The 23,414-nt window shown below is 54.9% G+C and overlaps 1 protein-coding gene across 1 annotated transcript; it reads left to right on the top strand.

The window, feature by feature from the left end:
• The first annotated feature begins 1,334 nt into the window (after positions 1-1,334).
• GNA15 (G protein subunit alpha 15) lies at positions 1,335-22,285 on the top strand. Its single transcript, XM_004441326.3, has 7 exons — positions 1,335-2,251; positions 8,578-8,762; positions 13,656-13,810; positions 14,408-14,536; positions 17,324-17,453; positions 18,648-18,801; positions 21,362-22,285. Exons 1-7 carry the CDS (start codon positions 2,107-2,109, stop codon positions 21,586-21,588), a joined length of 1,125 nt encoding a protein of 374 aa, XP_004441383.1. The 5' UTR covers positions 1,335-2,106; the 3' UTR covers positions 21,589-22,285.
• Positions 22,286-23,414: the final 1,129 nt, after the last annotated feature.

The raw sequence follows: 23,414 nt of genomic DNA, 5'->3' as shown, positions 1-23,414 counted from the left end.
GGTGTTGATTTCACAACATGTATTATGTATTCGTGTTTTATGCGTTTTCTGTGTGTGCTTTTCGGCATGCACGCTAGCTCACCTTGGTATTCCCGAATGCACTCATACATGACGAATGTCCCCAGCTGTGCCTGGCGCGTGGAAAGGAAGCAGATCGCCCGTTTGGGGAACTGAAAAGGAGGCTTGTTTTGAAGCTGGAGGTCACAGAAGCTGGGCGCCCGGAGGAGCGGGGATTGAGTAGCCGGGTCATTTTTCTGAGGTCAGTGGGAGTCATGGAGGGTGTCAGACCAGGGCCTGACACGGGTGCTGTTGTGACATGCAGAGGGCCCTGCGTCCTGTCTGGAGCCGGACGGCAGGGAGGTCCCCCAGGGGACGGCCCTCTGTCCCGGGCCCCTCTCGAAAGTCCATCCGCTCTCGGGTCTGTGACTCAGCCTGGCCTCCCAGTTTTGCCAAGCTGGTTGTTTCTGCTGCCCAGCAGCCCTCCCAGCTCTGCCCGGCCCAGACCTATTTCCGCTTTTCTTCACCTTCACAGCGGGAAGTCAGCCAGCCCCCGGGCTGGGGAGCACCCCTCCTCACGGCCATCCGGTGGAGGGCGGGAGGCCGTCTGGGCAGGGCAGCGCCTGCTGCCCCAGTGACCCAACGGGGGCCTTATCGAACTTCCCATATGCCCTTCGTTATGAATCAACGGCAAAGAAAACCGCACGTTGGGGCCCGCCGGGGCGTGGGGGAAGGGCAGCTGTTGCTGCTGTGACCCCAGGCACATCACTCAACCTCTCTGAGCCTCTCTAGAACTATCTGTGAAGGATCCAGAGGCCCCCCAAATCATGTGTATCTCTGTGGGGCGGGGGTTGATCTGGAACTTTCTAGAACATTCTAGAACCTCTCAGACGGGGTTCTGCACCCAAACACGGCCAAGATCTGCAGGATTGGAGACGTCTGCAACCTCTCCTTTGGCTGTGAGGGTCTAGGAAGCAGCAATGTGTGCACCCTCCACGTCCCCATCTGACTTCTAGGGTCCTGAGGACCATGGGGGTCCAGACAGGGAGGTATTTTGGCCTTGTTGGGAACGTCCTTGGCAAGGCTGCCATCTGACTCCTCCTCCTGGTCCCCAGGGTCATCTTATCAGCGTGACCTTCCCTGACCCTCTATTTAAAACCCCAACCCGAGCCCCCCAACATACCTGCCCCCTTCTCTGCTCTATTTTTCGCTGAGACTGTTATCGCCATCCGACAGGCTCGAATATTTTTTTAAAATATCTTTCCTTATCTGTCTCTAGCTAGAACATTAGGCAGAGAGATCAGGGATTCTGTCATATCGTTCCCTGCTGTGTCTAGAATGCCTGGTACACAGTAGGCACTCAATATATGCAGGAAGAATGCACGGCCCCTCCCCACAGCTGCCTGGGCAGCGTTTAGACCCTGGGGCCCCACAGGTGATCACAACTCCCAGCCCTGTCTCGTCCCAGCCACGCGGCCCCCAGCAAGTGGATTCACGTTTCTGTACCTCAGTTTACCCATCTGTACATGGGGATGATAACGGTAACTCGGGGCGGGCGGCGTGCACAGGAAATGAGTCAATACAGTAGCACTGAACACAGCAGGTGCCCCCCACACCAGAATCCACTGTTCCTTTTGAAAAAAGATCATTTTTGGTATTGTGATGACTGCTCGTCATCGGCTCGGAGGCGGGGAGAGGGGGCGGTGCCAGAGGCCGGGGAGGATGGAGTCCACCCCGTCTCCAGAATGAGGAAGGAGGGACCCAGACTGCAGTGGGGCGGCCCCGCCCTCCCCGGGGTGTGCACCTCATCTCTGTGTCACCCGTCAACCTGTTTGGCCAGGCCCGGGCAGGTCTGAGGATGGGTGGGGAGCCCTGAGCCGCCCCACCTTCTCTCCTCCTCCTCCTCCTCTGCCGCCCCGCCCTGGGCCTGGCGCTCAGGCCTCGCTGAGCTGGGCCACCCGGGTGCCCGAGGCCAGGAGATCGGGGGTCTCTAGGGGGTGGCCCCTTCGCACCTGGCTGCTAGGAGGCCTCCCCGGAGCCGGCCGGGGGGGGGTGCCCTCCCCAGGGGGGCCGGGGCCATGCCGCCTGGCGCCCTCTGAGGCCCCGACCATGGCCCGCTCGCTGACCTGGCGCTGCTGCCCCTGGTGCCTGACCGAGGACGAGAAGACGGCCGCCCGGATCGACCAGGAGATCAACAAGATCCTCCTGGAACAAAAGAAGCGGGACCGGGGGGAGCTGAAGCTACTGCTGCTGGGTGAGTCCAGGGCCCGGCTGGGGTGGGCAGCGGGCAGGGGCGGGAGGAGGACAAGGATGAGGAGCAGGAGGAGGGCCCGAGGAGGGGACCCTCAAAACCCCTGGGGGCCGGGAGAGCCTGGGAATCCATTTTCCAGATGAGAAGACCGAGGGCCAGAGTGGCCCAGTTCCTTGTCTACAGGGGTGAGCACCGTGCCCGGCCCCTGGGCGTGGCCACCTTGCAGGTCATCTGCAAGAACAGAGGTGGCTCAGCCATGTGGCCCGGCAGGGACCCTGCTGCTGCCTGGCAGGCCCAGTGTGCCGTACTGGCTGCTGCGTCACGGGGAGGTGATGAGGAGCCCGGCTCTCTCTCCCTGCTGCGGCCGGCCAGCCCAGGGGGGGCTCAACCTGGGTTCATTCCGGAAGTTGATTAACCCGGGTCCTTGGGACAGAGCGCTGTCAAGCGTCTCTGATCGATCGATCGATCGGTTCATTCATTCATTGGAGATGCATCCAGTAACTCGTGGGGACCTCACCTTCCGGTGAGGGAGACAGACGTTAAGCCGGTGAACTAACAAGCAGATACCGTTTCCGGCAGCGAGGAGAGCCAGGAAGAACGGCAAACGCGGTGACAGAGTAGGGGTGACTGGGGGGGGCAGATTGTGAGGCTCTGAGATGGTGACCTCTGGAGCCTCAAGTCTTGTCGCCCACGTGTGTCTACTCCTGCAGGCCTAACCCAGGGACGCCGGCCTTGGAGGGTCTCCTGGGACCCCCTGAGCCCTGGGTGGGGGACTGGGGAAGGGCCTGGGTGTCCCCAAGTCACACCTGCCTGCCCTGGGCACACAGGCCAGTCATCGGCGTGGTCACCCTCTCTCTTCCCTCTCGAGGTGGGAGGGGCAGCCCCATGTGAGTGGGAGCAGGGACCCAGGAACCGCACCTTCACTGGTGGCTATTATTATATTAATAATGTATGTGACCTACGATACTCATTATTTTTTAGTAAATAGGGCCATTTAGACCATCTATTTCTTCTTGAGCGAGCTTTGGCTATTGGCATCTTTCAAAGAATTTGGCTGTTTCTTTGAAGTTGTCGCATCTATGGGCATAGAGTTGTTTATAACGTTCCTCTGTCTGTAGGGTCTGTAGTGATGGGCCCTGTCTCATTCTGTGTCTCAAGCTCCCTTTCTCTGACCCGTCAGGCAAGAGTTTATCCACGTTAGGGATCTTTCCTTGCACATCTCGAGTTCACTTGTCTGTGCCTCGGGGCCTTTGCACTTGCCGTTCTCCCTGCTAAGAGCTCCCAGCATCACCCAAGCCTTTGTGCAGCTGGCGCTCCCACTCGAGGCAGGTCGCAGCTCAAGTGTCACCTCCTCAGAGAAGTCTTCCCCGGTTTCCCCGGCTACCAAGACAGCCCCATCCTTCTCCTTCATCTGTGACTTTTCTTCATAGTACTCGCTTGCTAACACTCTGGGGTGTTCGCTTGTTTATTTGTTTATCGTCTGTCTCTCCGTGTATACAGTGGACAACACAGGGGCGGGGACTGTGTCTGTCATTCACTCCTGTATCCCCAGCATCCAGGCCCGGAGTACAATGAACTTGACATACAGTAGACGCCCACTGCATGCTTTATGAATGAATGAATGAATGAATGAACCCTGTTTCCGGGGCGATTCCACCCAGAGCTGTGCCACATCTTCCTGGAGCCCCGACGGTCCCTTGCCCCACCCCACTCTGCCCACGGCACAGCCCGCCCCAAATCAGCCCCTTCTGCTGGTGCCGGGTGGGGGGACAGGGATGGGAGGGGGGTTGCCCATGTCCCCAGCACTGACCGTGGCAGCTGGACAGCCCTGGGGACTGCGGTTCACGCCACCCCCATCCCAGCCTGCGGGCCACCTCCGCCCCCCCCTCCCTTTCTTGAAAACAGGAATTGAATCCAAAAGTTATTTTTTTCCTGGAGGTGGCTGGTCCTTTTGAGGAAGTTGGCCACGGGGCCGGGGGTCTGTCCCTGACAGACTGAGGACCGTGTCGGGGAGGGGAAGGGTCAGAAGGAGGCAGAAAGGAGCCGGCTCTGTCTGCCGCGCTTGAGGCAAGTCCTTTTCGCATTCCCAGATGGGGAAACCGAGGTCCAGAGAGGTGAAGCGACTTGCCCAAGGTCACACAGCCCGATCTGAGCCTAGAATTCCGGTTCCAAAATCTGACCACCTTGTGAATGGGCCTCGGGAGAGAAAAGCCACAGAACCCCCATGACAGATGGGGAAACTGAGGCCCAGGGAGGCAGCAGGATTGGTCTGAGGCCCAGCTGGACGTAGAAGCTGAGCCGCCTGCCCCTGTGGCTGCCCGGGCCTGGCTCCCTGTGCCCCTGTCGCCCTGTTTCCCGGGGCGGGTGGGGGTGCGGGGCTGCCGGCCCCCGTGGAAGGGGCCTCCCGGCCGTCTCGCGATGCCTGGGGCCTGGCACGGCTGCTCCTGTGTCTGCCGGGTCCCACTTCCTCGTCCAGCCCCAGGAGGAAGCCGCCACTTCCTGTCTGGGCTGCGCGGCGACACCAGGTGGACACGCTCTCCCCGCAGCCCCCCGCCCCACGCAGCCCACGATCAGGCGGCTGGACAGGCTCCAGAATCCTCAGTGGCTTCAAGGATAGTCATGGGCTGCAGCCAGGGGGTTCCACTCGGTGGAGTTTTCCAGAATTCAGGTGCTGACCCGTCCGTGAGTCACAGAATCTCCAGTGTGGGTGGCGACCAGGATTTTTTTTTTCCTTTAATGAGACAGAAGAGACGAGAAGAAAAATCAGTGCATGGCTACAAAGCGAACTGTCGCTTGCCGAGACCTCTGTTCTCTGCACTTTTGGGGAGACCCGGGGTCGGACTTGCAAGGCAACCAGGAGGGAGTTCAGAGGGGACAGTCCCCGGCGGGGGCTCAGTGCCGGCCGGCGTCCGAGCGTCCCATAGAAACACCACGGCAGCTGATGCCTTGGTGACGCCTGGCCCAGTCGACTGGCCGTGTCCCGTCTTGTTGGTGAAGGACCCGTCAGGTTTACGCCTCTGCTCCTCTACTAGCTGTGTGACCCTGGCAAAGTCACCTCACCTCTCTGAGCCCCCCGTGAATGGGGAAACAGCGCACAGAGGACCTTGGCTCGCCGTGATGACGATGGTGATGGTTATTATTACTGATGTAGTTGTTATTGTTTAGGCAGCACACGGGGAACTTCCCGGTGTGATAATTAAAAAGCCCACAGGCTCTGGACTCAGACAGGATCGGGGTTGAGTCCCATCTCTGCCACCCACCGGCTCCATGGCCCAAGGCAATCCCCTCGGACCCATCTGGGACTCAGTTTCCCCATATGGAAAGGGGGGCCGTGAGTCTTGGGGGAAATGGTCCTGTGGGGCTCCCAGGACCTCGGAGCACTCAGTCTAGGGCCCCCGGGCTCACAGCCACCTCTGTCGTCCCCAAGTTGCCAGAGCTCCAAAGACGGGATGGCCCCTCAGGTCCCTTGGTGGGAAGCGGGGCTGTGGGCTCTTCTCGCTGACTGTGACCTTCAGATGTTCCCCTGCAGGAATATTTAGTGAACCTGACGCGTCCTCTCCTAAAATCCGAGAAATTCCAGAATCTGCAACACACACGGCCTCACATTGGAGAGCTTCAGATGGCAGACCCGGGGGTGGTTTTCTTTGTTTTAAGGAAACTTTTTATTTTGGAATAACCTTAGATGTACAGAAAAGTGACAAAGCTACAGAGAGTCCCCTTTCCCCCATGACCCGCTTCCCCTCACGTGCGCCTCTGATAGGACCCAGGGCGTCTGTCACAGCCGAGACATTACCTGGGAACCCGTGACGTGACCATTAACGAAACTACAAACTCCAGGCTTCACTGGTGTTTCCTCCAAGGCCCTTTTTCCCTTTCACTATCCAGTCCAGCATCTCAAATTGCTGGGTTTTTTTTTTTTCCCCGTTTCTTAACTTTTTATTTTGAAAGACTTTCAGTCTCAGAGAGAAGTTGCACCCAGATTCTGCAAATGTTCACATTTTACCTTTTTTTATTGTCTCTCTCCTCTCTGTCTCTCTCTGGACATATATACGCATATGCACACTATGTAAACGTGTATGTGCATAGACTTGTAATTTATATAATACATCATTGTGTCTAGAGTTTATTTACCGTACATTTATATATTTAATATGTGCATATTCATTTTTTTTCCTGAACTGTTGGCAAGTAAGTTGCAGGCCTGACATCTTTTTACCCCTAAATGCTTCAGTGGTTTGAGCCCCATGGAAAAGCAGAGCCCCCCAGGATGATTCGAGGCCCAGGGGCAGACGAGGAGCATCCTGCCCTGCTGTCGGCTCCCGCGCCTGGCCCACACCCCCAGATATTTGGGGTGTTAGTTTCCCAACTAACACCCTTGTGGGCAAGAGAAAGCCACTCTTTTTCTGGGGCCTCGAGTCCAGTGGGCTTAATGAACGCCTGGTGTCACCCCAGACCTGCCCCCGCCGTCCTCAGCTGGGCCGGGGGCCGGGAGGGGACAGGGAGCCCCTGGCCGCGTGGTGGTGGGGGACGGATGTGAGATCCTGGCTCCTCTTCTCTCTCCGCTTCCCACACGCTCCTCCTCTCCTCCCCGCTCCTCTCCCTCTGATCCTGTTTCCTCTTTGTGGGCTCCAACCAGGCCACCCCTTCCCTTTGTGCTGCTGCTCCAGATTCTCCGGCACCACAGCCCCTCCCGTCCCTGCAAGGACCCCAGGCCGCGTCTCCAGGAGCTGTTGGAGGAGCCTCCCGGCCCCACACCTCCCACCTGACTATTGCGCCCATTTTATGAATGAGAAAACAGAGGCCCAGAGAGGGGGAGATCTCAGAGCTCAGACAGCAGGAGGCCCAGCCTTCGAGCTTCCGGGCTCTTGAAGATTCCAGTGTTAGCATCACAGACCCAGGGCCGGGGTCACGGGTGTGCCACCTGGGCAGTCTCACAGCGCCCCGCGCTCAGAAGGGCCCTGTGGCCTCATCTTGCATGTGGAGCCGTAAATTCTCTAGATGGCCCTGCAAGGACCCCCTTCCTACTTTGGTCCGTCAACAAAGTCGTGGAGATTCTGTCTCCCAAATATCTCTCCAATGTGTCCCCTTCTCTCCAGCTCCACTGCGGCCACCTGGTACCCCCCATCGTCGCCCACCTGGACCAGCTCAGTCCCCTCCACCCAGGTCCCCACAGTCTGTCCTCCCCGCAGCCCCCACCAGAAGGCACCTGTGAGCCCCCGAGTCAGGTCCCCCTCCTCTGCCCACAGCCCTCCAGGGCTCCCACCTCCCTCAGGGGAGAAGCCCACCTCCTCCCTGTGGCCCACCAGGCCTGCATGACCTGCCCCGTCCCCTCCCTGCCCTCCCTCCTCCCTCTCTTGCCCTCCTCCCTCTGCTCCAGCCACACGGGCTCCTCACTGTTCCTCCAACACGCCAGCCCTGTCCTGCCCCAGGGCCTTTGCACAGGCTGTGCCCTCTGCCTGGAAAGCTCTTCCCGCAGATCTTGGCCGGAGAGCTACCTTCCCAGCTTTCAGATCTCAGCCCCACAAGCCACCCCCACTGAGAGGCCTTCCTTGACCCTCAGCTCTGGTGGTCACCTGATCATTCCTTACCCTATTTATCCTATTTTATTACCTTCAGAAAAGTCTCTCTACCTGAAATTATTATAGCAAGTAATAATAGTAATTATTATTACAGTAAATACTACAACTCCTGCTAATAGTGAAGACTTCTGTGGCACTTCCTATGTCTAGGCAGGCTGTAAGCTGGGGTCCACAAACTTTTCCTGTAAAGTGCCGGATAGTAAATATTTTCAGCTTTGTGGGCCAGATTCTCTCTACTTGACCACTCAACTCTGCCGCTGTAGCCAGAAAACAACCACATAAATGGGTGTGGCCGTGTGCCAATAAAACTTTATTTCTAAACACTGAAACCCGAATTTCATATAATTTTCACGTGTCACGGAATAGTCGTCTTTAGATTCCTTTCAACTATTTAAAAATGTAAAAACCGTAACCATGAAAAGCATTAGAAATGTAGAAATCACACAAATGGTAAAAACTCACTGGCCATGCAAAAACAGGTGCCCTGCGGGATTCGGCCCGCGGGCCGGAGTTTGCAGACCCCTCCCGGAGCACCTGGCAAGGGCCTCATTTAGACCTCACATGGATCAGCAGGCAGGGCCTGTTGTGATCCACGTGTTACAGGTGGGGAAACTGAGGCACAGAGAGGTTTAGCACTGGCGCAGGGTCACAGAGCACAGCTCTGGCCGAGCCAGGATGTGAACCCCCAGGGTCAGGGGGTGTCCGGCCTTGGAGCCCCCAGAGGGCTGAGCCGATGTGGCGTCTCCGCAGGCACGGGCGAGAGCGGGAAAAGCACATTCATCAAGCAGATGCGGATCATCCACGGGGCGGGCTACTCGGAGGAGGACCGCAAGGGCTTCCGGCCCCTGGTCTACCAGAACATCTTCGTGTCCATGCGCGCCATGCTCGAGGCCATGGACCGGCTGCAGATCCCCTTCAGCAGGCCCGAGAGCAAGGTGAGCATGCTGGGGCCTCCCAGGCGGTGTCACCTCCCTTGGGACTTGGGGGGGGAGCTGTCCCATAAGACCCCCAGGTTCAGGCCATGTCCCCTTAAGAACACCCTCTGGGGGGTTCCAGGCTGCTGCTTCCCCAGCTGAATCCTATCCCACTGTGTGCACACGCTGCCTTCGCCTTATGCCTCCATCCTCGGGGGACGTTACCTGATCCCCGCACCTCGGCTATTGTGAATAGTGTGCACATATCTTTTCGAGACCCCATTTCAGCTCCTTTGGATAAACCCTCAGAGGGGGCATTGCTGGAGGCTATGGTAGTTCTAGGTCCTTCCCCCACATCACTGCCTCCCCAGGGTCACTGCCGTCCTGTGTCCCAGCGGTACAGATTGGGTGGCTAGGTTGCGAACTTCTCATACGTGGAATTATCCAGAATATTCTCTTCTGTCTGGCTTCTGGTGTCCCACGGTGTCTGCGATTCATCCATCTTTTGGGGCATAGTCGTGGTCTGTTCGTTTCCACCATAAGACTGTGCTGCACTTTATTGGATAAATACCCATTCTAATGTTGGACATTGGGTTCACCTGCAGATATATGATGAAAAGATATGCATTTCTCTTGGGTTTCTACCTAGAAATAGATTTGGAGCGTGAGGGACGTGTATGCTTAACTTTAGAAGGAGACACCAAACTATTTTCCAAGTACAGGCAGACCTCGGAATTATAGTGGGTTCCATTCCAGACCAACGCGATAAAGCGCGTCACACGAATTTCGTGGTTTCCCCGCACGTACAAAAGTGATGTTGACACTACAGTGTATTCTCATAAGTCTGCAATAGCATTTTGTCTAAAAAACAATGTATGTACCTTAATTAAAAAAATACTTTGGGCCGGCCCCGTGGCTTAGCAGTTAAGTGCACGCTCCGCTGCTGGCGGCCCGGGTTCGGATCCCGGGTGCGCACTGACGCACCGCTTCTCCGGCCATGCTGAGGCCACGTCCCACATACAGCAACTAGAAGGATGTGCAACTATGACATACAACTATCTACTGGGGCTTTGGGGGAAAAATAGATAAATAAAATTATAAAAAAAAAAATACTTTATGGCGAAAAAATGCAGACCGTCATCTGAGCCTTCAGCGAGCCGTAAGCTTTTTGCTGGTGGAGGGTCTGGTAAAAACCACAATATCTGCAAAATGCAATAAAGCAAAATATAATGAAATGAGGTATGCCTGCAGTTGCACCAAATCGCCCTCCCACCAGCAGCACATGAGGAGTTCTGGTGCTCCAGGTCCTGGCCCCACACTTGGCGCTGTCTGTCCCTTGGTTTTAGCCGTCCCGGGGGTGCCTGGTGGAATTTCATTGTGGCTGTGATTTGCATTTCCTTGATTGTTAATGAGGTTGTGCCCATTTTCATATGTCTGCCGGACACCTGGGTAGTCTTTTTTGTGAAGCAAATGTTCAAATCTTTTGCCCATTTTTATTTTGTTTTTGCCCACTTAAAAAAAAGTGACGTTGGGGCCGGCCCCGTGGCTTGGTGGTTAAGTGAGCGCGCTCCACTGCTGGCGACCCGGGTTTGGATCCCAGGTGCGCACCGACGCACCGCTTCTCCGGCCATGCTGAGGCCGCGTCCCACATACAGCAACTAGAAGGATGTGCAGCTATGACACACAACTATCTACTGGGGCTTTGGGGGGAAAAAATAAATAAATAAAATCTTTAAAAAAAAAAAAAAAAAAAGTGACGTTCATCAGTTTTTCCCTACTGATTTGTAGCAAATTCTTTGTATAAGATGGATATGAGCATTTTGTTAGTTATATGTTTTGCAAATATTTTCTCCCCATCTATTCCTTGCATTTTCCGGGTCTTGAAGTCTAACATACCAATCTTTTCTGGTTAATGTTTTTTTTTTTTTTTTCCTGTGACCAGTTTAAGAAATACTTTTCTACCCCAAGGTCATGATGAACTTTTCTATCACTGTCTTTTCACATTTAAATTTACATCCCACCTAGAATTGACTTTTGTGTAGGGTGTGAGGCAGGCATCAAATTTCCTTCCTTTTTTTTTTTCCCAATGCAGATATTCAATTGTCCCTGCACCATTTGTTGAAAAGATCATCCTTTCCCCTGTTCTATAGTGTCTCCCTTGTGATAAATCAGGTGTCCCCCCTGTGTCTGGATCTGTTAATGCTTGCTGTTCTGTTCCATTGGTCTATTTATCCACCTTGGAGTGAATATCACTATGTGTTATGACTGTAGCTTCCTAGTATAGTCTTGAAATCCGCTGGTGTAAATGCTTCCACATCGTTCTTCTCTCGAATTGCAGTGGCTACTCCAGGCCCCTTGCATTTCTATATAAAGTTTAGAATTATCTTGTCAATTTTCACACACACACACACACACACACACACACACCTTTCTGGGATTTTGGTTAGGATTTCATTGAATCTGTAGATCAACTTGGGGAGAGTTGGCAGCTTAAAAACACCAAGTCTTCCAATCCATGAACATAGTATATCCCTCCCATTATTTAGCGCTTTAAAATTTTTTCTCAGCGACGTTTTGTCCGTTTTAGTTTAGGGAGCTTTCACATCTATTGTTAGATTTATTCCTAGGTTTTTGATATCTTTTGGTGCTACTGTAAGTGGGATTTAAATTTTAAAAAATTTCCAGTAGTTTGTGGTTAGTGTATAGACACACATTTGATTTTTGTTTACTGATTTTGCATTCAGGGATCTTGTTAAGTTCACATGTTTACTCTAATAGTTTATCTCTAGACTATTCTGGATTCCCTACATTATAGTCATCTCAGCTGTGAATTACCTCAGTGTAATTTATTTCTTTCCAAACCTGACACTTTTTTTTTTTTTTTTGTGACGGAGATCAGCCCTGAGCTAACATCCATGCTAATCCTCCTCTTTTTGCTGAGGAAGACCAGCCCTGAGCTAACATCTATTGCCAATCCTCCTCCTTTTCTTCCCCAAAGCCCCAGTAGATAGTTGTATGTCATAGCTGCACATCCTTCTAGTTGCTGTATGTGGGACGCGGCCTCAGCATGGCTGGAGAAACAGTGTGTTGGTGCGCGCCCGGGATCCGAACCTGGGCCGCCAGCAGCGGAGCGCGCACACTTAACCGCTAAGCCACGGGGCCGGCCCCAAACCTGACACCTTGAATTTCTTTTTCCTGTCTTATTGCACTGGCTGGGACCTCAGTGTGGTGTTAATTAGTGGCGAGAGTGGACATGCTTGTCTCCTTCCCAGGCTCAGAGGCACAGTCTCCTGCCTTTTAAGATCCTCAAAGGACCCTCATTCACTTCAATCACAGCACACTAAGATCTATTCAAGGGCTTCATTAAATATAATTTTTACCGTGAATTTTTAAAGGATGTTTCCCTAAATTTTTGCTTTTAAAATTATTACTCGTTTTGAGTCTCTGTGTTTTTTAAAACTTTGGAGCCAATATGTTTTCAGGCTGTGTATTAGTCTGCCCAGGCTGCCATAACCAAGTACCACAGACTGAGTGGCTTAAACAACAGTTTCTGAGGCCTAGAATTCTGAGATCAAGGTGTCGGCAGGGCTGGTGCCCTCTGAGGCCTCTCTCCTTGGCATGTAGACGACCGTCGTCTCCCTGTGTCCCCACGTGGTCGTCCCTCTGTGCGTGTCTGTGTCCTCCTCTACTCCTCTTATAAGGACCCCAGTCATATTGGATCAGGGCCCAACTTAATGACCTCATTTTAACTTGATCACCTCTGCAAAGACCCATCTCCAAATAAGGTCACATTCTGAGGTCCTGGGGGTTAGCGCTTCAATATATGAATTTGCAGACGGCAGGGGTGGGGGACACAGTTCAGCCCATAACAGGATGCACACTTTTTAATTGATCCTACACAGAGGTAATTCACAAACACCCAGGCATTATCCATTCCCACTGAGCTGTCACCAGACACCCGGACGTAACCACTTTCCATATAAGCACAAAAGGGATGCATAGCTCATGTGAAGAGTTGGGGCAGTTTTGGGGGTCACAGAGGGGCATGGCAGGCTCAGCGTCCTCTCCTCCTGGCCCTGCTTGGGCCAGCCTGGGTGCAGGAGGCCTGAATGTGGTAGGGAGAAGACCTGGCACCACTCTCTCCCACATGCCCCCAACCCAGCTATTCGCCTCCGTGGGGTGGTCTTTTGTGCCTGCCCGGCCCGATGCAGAGGGATGGCCAAGTTGAAACCCAGCAAAGCATCCTTGTTACTGGGGTCCCAGATCCTAGCCGGGGCTCTGCATTCCTCTGGCATCCATATCCGACTTCCAGACAATGAGGTTTGGGGTTGGTGCTTCAGAAGTGCATACACGACAGCCACACACCCACCCAGACACACACACAGATGCACACACATGCACACCTGCACACACAAAGTCACATGCAAGTACACACCCACACCAATGCACACACATGTGCAGGAGCACAAGCCACACACGTGTGCACATACAAACGCACGCGCACACGCATGCATGCATGCACACACATAAGTGCATACACGTGTGCACACCCAAACACACACGCCTGCACACACACGGGCCATCACGGAGGTCTGAACGACACTGGTGCCTGTTCCTGGTGGAAGGCGGGAGGGCAGGCAGAGCAGAGGTTGCTGTGGGGAAGAAGGGGGGACAGGAGGGGCCGGAGGGGTGGGGGTTGTCCACGGGCGCGCCCTCTGTGGATAAATGCATGGAGGGAGGAAGGAGTAATCAGAGGGGCCAAGGGAGCGAGAATAGGCTGGGTGTGTGTGGGGCAGGGGGCTCTGGGATGGGAAGGAGGGGTGGTGCCGGAAGGAGGGGAGGGGCTCTGGGAGTCGTCTGGGGGGGAGCCCCGCCCCACAGCCGCCCTGACCCTCCTGGGCCGTCCCTCCCCAGCACTACGCCAGCCTGGTCATGAGCCAGGACCCCTACAAGGTGACCACGTTCGAGAAGTGCTGCGCGGTGGCCATGCAGTGGCTGTGGAGGGACGCCGGGGTCCGGGCCTGCTATGAGCGCCGGCGGGAGTTCCAGCTGCTCGACTCGGCCGTGTAGTGAGTCTGGGGTCCCGGGCGATGGGCCGGGGGCGGGGAGCGAGGCGGGCACTGGGCACAGCCGTGGCCGAGGCGCAGCCAGTGAAGACCCAGTCCCGGGGGAGGTCCCCCCGCGCAGATGTGCTGCGGGGATGGTCTTGCTCCAGGGTGATGTCGTTCCTGGGGGGACACTGTTCCTGGACTGGCCCTATTCCTGGGGTGACGCTGCCCCAGGGTGACACCATTTCTGGGGTGACATGTCCCGGACCGGTGCCAGGCGTCTAGGGTGACCTGACAGCTGCTGCTCCCAGGCCCTCGCTGTTCTTGGGACAGTGCCACTCCTGGGGTGACAGCTCCCCCAAGGTGACACCCCTCCCCAGGGACTGTTCTCGCCGTCACACTGTCCTCGGGGTCACGCTGCTCTGAGGGTGAAGCCACTTCTCCCCAACACCCCCATGGCCTCGGGGTGCTGCTCCTGGGCCACCTGCAGACCCCAAGATCCTGACCCCTTCTCAAGGGTTTCCCGCCCCCAGCAGGGTCCTCGCTGGGCCCTGGGTGGGGGGTCTGAGAAGCTAAGGGAGGCTGCCAGGCCAGGCCTCAGGGATCCTCGCCCCACAGCTACCTGTCCCACCTGGAGCGCATCACCGAGGAAGGCTACATCCCCACGGCGCAGGACGTGCTCCGCAGCCGCATGCCCACCACCGGCATCAACGAGTACTGCTTCTCCGTGCAGAAAACCAACCTGCGGTGAGCGCACAGCCTGGGGGCTGGGGAGGCTTCCTGCGGGAGGGGCAAAGGATCTGGGGACCTGAGGGATGAGTAGGAGTTTCCTAGTCCTAGCCCTCAAGGGGCTTCCAGGATGAAGGAGGCAAAGCTGGACACAGACACCTCCGGTCCCCCATGCAGTTAGGACTGGGACCTGGAAGAGCCCAGAGTGAGGCACCAGAGCTCTAGTAGGAGAGGTCTTCCTGGAGGAGGGGACATTGTTATTAGGGCATTGAAGGATGAATAGGAGTTTACCAGTGCCCACCTTTAAGGGGCTGCTGGGCAGAAAGAGACAGACATTGTGGATTGACTCAGGGCTGGGAAGCTCAGAGGGTGACCCATCCAGTGGTCAGTGAGGGGGCCAGGCTGGAGGTCAGGAGACTCAGAAGGAGGCAGAAGCCAGGGTCCAGGCAGGAAGGGCTGGTAAGGGCCAGGGCAGTGGAAATGAGGGGATGGTGCAAGAATTGTTTGTGATGGTGAATGGGCAGGACCAGATGAGTGTGGGAATTGGAGCAGAGTCATAAATGGCTCCCAGGGCCGGCCTGGTGGCTTAGCGGTTAAGTGCGTGCACTCTGCTACTGGTGGCCCGGGTTCAGATCCTGGGCGCGCACCAACGCACCACTTCTCTGGCCGTGCTGAGGCCGCGTCCCACATACAGCAACTAGAAGGATGTGCAACTATGACGTACAACTATCTACTGGGGCTTTGGGGGGAAAAAAAGGAGGAGGATTGGCAATAGATGTTAGCTCAGGGCCGGTCTTCCTCAGCAAAAAGAGGAGGATTAGCATAGATGTTAGCTCAGGGCTGATCTTCCTCACACACACACACAAAAATGGCTTCCAGATTTCCCATCAACATGGCCGGGTAGATGGTGGAGCCACCATGGGGCTGGCAGGGTGGGGGGTGTTAGCGAAGACGCTGAAGTCATTTAGGCAGGTCTGAGGGGTCTGGAGCATCTGGGAAGCGGCTGGACACACACAGGCCTGAGCTGGAAGGCAGAGGTATGGGTGGCCAGTGCAGCAAGGGGTCGTCCAGGGAGAGTGAGGGCCACTGTCAGAGGCCAAGGAGAGGTCAGGAAGAAAACAGTGAGAGAAGTGACTTCTAGGACCATTAGAGGGTCATGGGTGACCTTAGCAAGGTCCATGTCTGGGGGCTCATGGCGGGGAGCTGTGGAAGGTGCGGGAGACAGGGGTTGTGTTCAACCCACCCCTGTTGAGTCCCTCATTTCCCTAGACCACCTCCCACCCAAAACATGCTGTTCTGGCCTCTTGTCATGCAGTAGTCTTCACCAGGAAAGTTCATAATTTATCTGTTTGCCGTGGGTCTCCTCCACTAGATGGAGAGCCACACCAGGTTAGCGGGTGAGTTTGATTCTCCTGCTTCAGTAGTGATCTGCTCAAGGTCAGAGTGGATGTTGGTAAATGTGCAAGGATGGTGGGAAAGATGGAAGGATGAATGGGTGGATGGGTGGATGGATAGATGGATGGATGGATGAAAGGAGGATGTGTGGATGGATGGACAGAGGGATGGATGGATGGATGTGTAGTTAGATGGATGGATGGATGGATAGATGGGTGGATGGATAGATGGATGGATGGACGGATGGAAGGAGAGATGGATGGATGGATGGGTGGATGGATGGATGGAAGGATGGACGGGAGAAGGGAAGGGTGGATGGATGGATGGATGGATGGATGGATGGATGGATGGATGGATGGAAGGATGGATGGGTGAATGGATGGAAGGATGGATGGATAGATGGATAGATGTGTGGATGGATGGAGGGATGGGTAAAAGTTTAGGAGTGAAGGTAGAGGCTGGGGACGTTCACAGGGAAGGCTGGTCTGAGGAGGGGATTTTTAGGTGGGGAGACTTGAGGACATTCTTAGGCCGAGGAGAGAGGCTAATCAGTGGAGTGAGGGCTCAGAGGAAACTGAGACTGCGAGACAGGAGCCTAGGGGGTAGTGCCCCCCATCCGTCTTGGCCTTTAGAGCCCCCCCCTCAACCACCGCATCCTCATCCCGCTCTGGATATGGGGTCTGAGGGAGTCTGAAGACGCGTGGGAGGGTTTGGCCTCAGGGATCAGGAGCCACAGGCACCTGCCTCGGTTTCCCCTCCTGTACAACGGGGCAAGTCACTTCTCGCTCGGTGGCTTCTGGCGTTTCGCATCGGCCGCCTGAGTAACAGCCGTGTCCCCGGGAAATGACGCAGGGTTTGTTATCAGTGACCCGCATTTCTTAGAAGGGAGAACAGGAAGGCGAGCACTCAGCCTTTTGTTGCAGTGTGTGGGGGTGGAGCCGGACCCTGGCTCTGGTCCACACAAGAGGGGATGGCGTTTGCCCAACTGTGTCCCCAGTGGACACTCCCATGGCCAGCCAGAGCACGGCACCCTATTCTGCCAATGGGGAAACAGTTCTGCAGACACTGCACAATTTCCTCCGGGCCACCCAGCCATGACCAGACACCAGATGTGTCCTCTGCCACGGGGGTGGAAATCAGGCAGCCTGGTGCAGTAGAAGCTCGGGACAGTCCCCTCTCCTCGCTGTGCCTCAGTTTCCCCATCTGTAAAATGGGCATAATATAATAGTGATTCCTGCCCCATGGGGGTGAAATGCAAGAATGCACAAGAAGCGTCAGCCCAGCGGCTGGCACACATTCTTGCTGCTATTAATACTGATCTCACACGTCCCAGATGTGACTGGGGTCTGGGGTGCCACGTCGCGGGGTCCCGACTGGGCCTGGGCTCTGAAAGAGGGCGGTTCCCCGTAGGATCGTGGACGTCGGGGGCCAGAAATCAGAACGCAAGAAGTGGATCCACTGCTTCGAGAACGTGATCGCCCTCATCTACCTGGCCTCGCTGAGCGAGTATGACCAGTGTCTGGAGGAAAATAACCAAGAGGTGAGGGGCCTCCGTGGGTGTGGGGGTGCCGGTTCCTCTGCTCTTCTCCCCCTCGATGGTCCAGGGACCCGCAGCTGAGCAGGAGGCCCCAGGTCGCTCTTGAAGCGGCCTGTGTGTGTCCACAGTGGCCTTGAGCATTGCTGTCCACTCTTCCGTGATTAGACCACTGAGCCCCAAGACCAAGACACAGACCCACAAGCGCTTGTGTAGCCAGGACCCCGGATGCGCACACACACAGACTCACACACACAGACACACACACACACTGAGGGATGCTCAAGCTGGGGACACGGCCCCCCCAGAAGCACAACACAAGCTGTCCCTGGAAAACAGTTCACACTGCAGCGTCCCGTCCTGCTGGTGTTCAGAAAGACTGGGGATCACTTCTTTCCAAGTGTGAACTCTTCTATTAACAGCCGGGTGTGGAGGTCGGGCACATTATCATCTCTGGAGCGTGCACTTCTAGGGGTTATGGTTTCATGCAGTTTCAGGATCTGAGGGTCAGATGTTACCATTCGGAGTTTCGGGTTGAATCAGATGGAACGAATTTGAGGTCGTTCTGACACAGCTCTTGCTCAAATCCAGCCACACGAGGTGTCCCGTTGGCTAGGGCTGCCATAGCAAAGTGGGAAGCTGAAACGACAGAAATTTGTCCTCTCCCGGTTCTGGAGGCTGGAAGTCCGAGATCAAGGTGTCGGCAGGGCTGGGCCCTTCTGAGGGAGAATCTGTCCCATTCTCTCCCAGCTTCTGGGGGTCCTGGCATCTTGGTGCCTTGGCTTGTAGGCGCATCACCCCATCTCCATGTGGCGTCCTCCCTGGGTCCTAACTTCCCCTTTCTCTAGGGACACCAGTCATTGGACTTAGGGCCACCCTACTCCCGTGTGACCTCTTAACTAATTACATCTTCAAAGACCTTATTTCCAAATAAGGTCACATTCTGAAGTTCCGGGTGGACATGAATTTGAGGGGGACACTAGTCAATCCAGTTCAGGCACAAAACCATGTCGGGCACACACGGGCATCTGGCCACAGCAAAGCATGAGCACACCCCCCTCAGACCCAGCTGGGCAGGAATTGGGGAGCCCTTAGCCCCTGGACGGGGTCCGACAGCCCTATCTCCACGTGAGGGGAGGGCTCCTGTTCGGGCCGAGCTGGCCGGCTGGAGCAATGACCTGCCTCTGCCCCCCGACCCAGAACCGAATGAAGGAGAGCCTGGCCCTGTTTGGGACCATCCTGGAACTGCCCTGGTTCAAAAGCACCTCCATCATCCTCTTCCTCAACAAAACCGACATCCTGGAGGAGAAGATCCCCACCTCTCACCTGGCTACCTACTTTCCCAGCTTCCAGGGTGAGTGGTTCTAGAACTTTCTATACTCTTCATCTCCCAAAAGCAGATCCCAAGAGAGATGCTGGTCGAGGCCCTCCTCCAGCCTGAAGTCAGTGGCATTTCAAATACGATCGGACAGACTTGAGTTCGAGATCCTTCCACTGCCCACCCTCTCTCTGCTCTGTTTCCCCATCTGTAGAATGGGGATAAAATCACAGAAGCCTTCGTCCTCAAGGCAGTTGCTTAAAGTGGGGGATTCTAACAAGACGTATACTATAGATCTTTTGAGTGTGGGTCTGCTGGATAGAGTTCCTTGTCATAAACTATACCCAGAAGGCATCAAAAACTGTTTCCAGAATCTGCCTGGATTTCTGAAACTTTTTTCTAATTTTTCACAGTCATCTCATCTGTATCTAATTGGATAGCAAATTGAAAAAAAAATCTGTGGCTGAGTTTTGAACAAGTCTTTCCAAAGCACAAGGCTCAGTTTTCATAGATACAACCTTCTTACGTGTTGTGATTGTAGCTAATAGATTTGTGCAGTGTCTCATTCAAGTGTAATTTGTCAAGACAGTACAAAGGGCATAAAGAGGTTGGCGGAACAAACTTTCAGCGCAAGCCGAGGTGCAAAGGGCCCCAGCTACCAGAGCGGAGCCTGGTACGTGTTGGGCACCATTTGGTAAATCTTACAGGATTAGGGGTTTTGGTGAATCCAGGGAAGGGATGTGTTAGCCAGCACTTTCCCCAGAGTGCCACTGTGAGGATAAAGGGAGCTTGAAGAAGTATCCTAGCTGGGTAGCAAAGTACCCCCAAAGTTAGGGGCTTAAACCAGCCATTTCACTTTGCTCATGATTTTGTGGGTCAGAAATTTGGGAAGGGTTGAGGTGGGTAAGTTCATCTGTGATACATACGGCATTCTGAAATCAAGGTGTCTGCAGGGCTGGTTCCTTCTGGAGCTCTGAGGGAGAATCTGTTCCAGGCCTGTCTCCTGGCTTCTGGTGGTGCCTGCAATCTTTAGCATTCCTTGGCTTATAGCTGCATCACTCCAATCTCTGTTCTGTCTTCACATGGCCTTCTCTCTGCTTCTGTGTGTCTCTCCTCTTCTTATAAGGACACTAGTCATTGGATTTAGGGCCCGCCCTAATCCAGTATGGTCTCATTTCAATTTAACTAGTTACATATGCAAAGACCCTATTTCCAAATAAGGTCATATTCTGAGGTTCTGGGTGGACATGAATTTTGGGGAACACTATTCACCCCAATACACAAGCAACCGTGGTAGATGAAGCCCTTAGCACATCTTTGGCATAGACTAAGCTTTGGTGACGTCACCATGGGTTTGACCCCTGGCCTTGTCAGATCTCAGAGCCCAGGTGACTAATCCAGCCAGTCATATCCGTAAGACTCAGGGTCTGGGTGACAGATGTCAACTTGTTCCAGGATGGTGGCTGGGATGCCCCTTACCCCCTTCCCAGCTGAGCAGCCCTGGGAGTGGGCCCATGGCTTGCAGAGTTTGGGAACAGGGATAAAGTGGATGGTTTTGAGGGATTTTTTTTTTCTTCAGGTCAAAGAGAACCCCCCTGAGTCATCCTTTTCTTCCAGCCAATAAGGCTGGAGTATCCTTTGCCAACTTCTGGCTCTTGGGTGTGTGACAATAATAAGAAACCAATAACAACAGCTAACACATCTAACACTCATGTTAGCACCCTCCTATCTTGACTTGTTTAATTCTCATTAAAAAAGTCTGTGCAGTAGGACTCATTCTTCTTACTGCTATAGACGTGGGGAAACAGAAGCACAGAGAGGTGCAGTCGTTTGCCAAAAGTCACACAGCCATTGAGTGGCAGAAGCAGGATTCCAACCCAGGCTGTCTGGATTCAGAGCTGGCAGGCCTTCACCACGATGCTAACCTGCCTGATGGTAGCACACACTCATGACGGCTTCCGATTATTAAGCACGGAGCCCCCGCCATGATTGCATTGAATCTTCACAACAACTCTGAGAGGCCTGGGACTGGTCTGATCCTTATTTTACAAATGAGGAAACTGAGGTTCACAGAGGTGACAAGGATTAATGTATAAGGTAACCCAACTAGTGGGTAGCAGAGCCAGGATTTGGGAGCCAGAAGCCCTTAACTCACGTTGCACTTTCAACATATATAGAGAGAGGGCCTCCCATGTGCCTCACGAGGGAGGCCAGCCCTCCCCTTCTCCTGGCCTTGATTTCCCCATCTGTACCTCCCCAAGACGTCTTTTTCTGCAGCTCCAGCCTCCCATCCCCCCAGCTCCAAGCCCAGCCAAGAGAGAGGGTGTCTCTTTAACACAGTTCTGCCCAAAGTCCCAGAGCCGAGTCTCATTCGTCCATTCCAGCTCATGTGACTGACCCAGGCCCTACCCTGATGCTCCCATTGGCTGAGCCTGAGTCATGTGACTTGCCAGAAAGACCAAAGATGGCGACCGCCTGTAGGAACCGTGGTGGGTGGTCCCTGGCGCCCTGATTCCCTGATGTTGCCCATCTAGGGAAGAGGGTCCCCAGAGGGAGGGTCTCCCGCGTGCCCTGACCACCCACCCCCGCCCCGCAGGCCCCAAGCAGGACGCGGAGGCGGCCAAGCACTTCATCCGGGACATGTACGTCGGCATGTATGCCGGCTGCATGGACGGCGCCGACGGGGACCAGAAGGGCATGCGCTCCCGGCGCCTCTTCAGCCACTACACGTGCGCCACGGACACGCAGAACATCCGCAAGGTCTTCAAGGACGTGCGGGACTCGGTCCTGGCCAGATACCTGGACGAGATCAACCTGCTGTGACCCAGGCCCCGCCGCCCCCGGGCTCGGGCCGCGCATGGCAGGCGGGACCTGCGGGCGAGTGGGCAGGAGGTCCGCCTGGATGCCCCCTGGGGCTCCAGCCCCAGGCTCAGGTGGCGGAAGGGCCACGAGAGAGTCGGAGATGGAAAGCTGGTCGCCGCCCAGTCCCTGCTCTGCCTCCCTTGACTCAGTTTACCTCCCCGGAGAGGGAGCACTTGGGATGCCATGGTGGAGGAAAAGGTGAAGAGAGCAGGGGACTGAGGACTTGGTGGGTGGAGGACAGACCCCACAGCCGGGTATGTCCACTCCTGGGCAGGGGTATGTCCCCTCCCTGGGACCCCCTGGGGGTGATGCACACGCCCCAGGACCGGGGGAGTGGTCCTCCAGGCGGAGGGATGTGGACTCTGGCGCCCCCTAGCGGACAGGAGGCGACACCTTCCAGCCTGAGGCCTGGGTACCGCTGGCACTTCCCTTTTCTGCCGGGGAAGACACCCCTGGAAGACGCTGCCCTTTCAGAGCCTCATGGCTCCAAGTGTGTCCTGCCCCAGTTTGCAGACGAGGGAAACCGAGGTCCACAGGCATCACCGCTCTTTCCCAGGCTGGGATCCAGGCTCCCTGCATCTTAACATCCTTTGGTATTTATTCCCTCACCTTCTGCTGGGCCCCTTGCCTGGGGGACATTAAAGGATGACATTCTGGAGACCTGTGATTTCTTAGGGGCGTCCTGTTGATCCCCCTGTGATCCCTTCTCAGGCTCCTTTCCCAGGTGGGGCAGCAAGATGGCGAAGGAAGGAAAAAAGTTCTACTTGTCCACCCACCTGTGCAGGGCAAAGTAGCCAGAGCTATGCGGGACTGTGCACACTTTGAGCCAGGATGTGCAGTCCAATGACTCTCCCAGTCAGGGGGCGTGGGGACAATGTTTCAGCCCACCCACTGTTGCCACTCACCCCAAATTCCAGCAGCAGCCATCACTCATCTCTGATGAAAGTGAAGAAGACGATAGCTCCGCATACTCCAGACCGTGGTCCCCCACCATCCTCAGGGCAGCCCCGTGTGGCACAGCCCTATCACCCCCATTTTACAGCTGAAGAAACTGAGGCACGGAGAAACTGAATAATTTGACTAAGGCGACACACCTGGGAGGTGGCAGAGCCAAGATCCTATGATTCATTCAATACCTTTTATTTTACCTTAAAAACAATAAACTTTATTTTTTAGAATAGTCTTAGGTTTACAGAAAAATTGTGAAGATAGTACAGAGAGTGGCTTTATAAAACCAAACCCAATTCCCCCATTATTAACATCTTACCTTAATATGGTACATTTGTTTACAATTAAATTTTTTCACCCCAAAGCCCCAGTAAATAGTTGTATGTCATAGTTGCACATCCTTCTAGTTGCTGTATGTGGGACGCGGCCTCAGCGTGGCCGGAGAAGTGGTGCGCTGGTGCACGCCCGGGATCCGAACCCGGGCCGCCAGTAGCGGAGCGCGCGCACCTAACCGCTAAGCCACGGGGCCGGCCCCATTTGTTTACAATTAATGAACCAATGTTGACACTTGATTAACTGAAGTCCAGACTCTATTTGGACTACCTTAGTTTTTCCCTAATGTCCTTTCTCTGTCCAAGAACCCCATCCAGGATCCCACGTGACATGGGTCATCACATCTCCCTAGGCTCCTCTGGGCTGTGATGGTTTCTCTGACTTTCCTCGTTTGTGATGACTTTGACAGGTTTGAGGTGTGCTGGTCAGGTATTGTGTGTTTCCTGGGGCTGCTGTGACACAGTACCACAGACTGGGGGGCTTAAGACAACTGAAATATATTCTCT

Source organism: Ceratotherium simum, chromosome 39 (assembly GCF_057802395.1).
Source record: "Ceratotherium simum simum isolate JZ-2026a chromosome 39, ASM5780239v1, whole genome shotgun sequence".
In the NCBI taxonomy this organism is placed as follows: Eukaryota; Metazoa; Chordata; class Mammalia; order Perissodactyla; family Rhinocerotidae; genus Ceratotherium; species Ceratotherium simum.
Note: the sequence above shows the minus strand (reverse complement) of the source record. Positions and strands in the feature narration are given on the sequence as shown.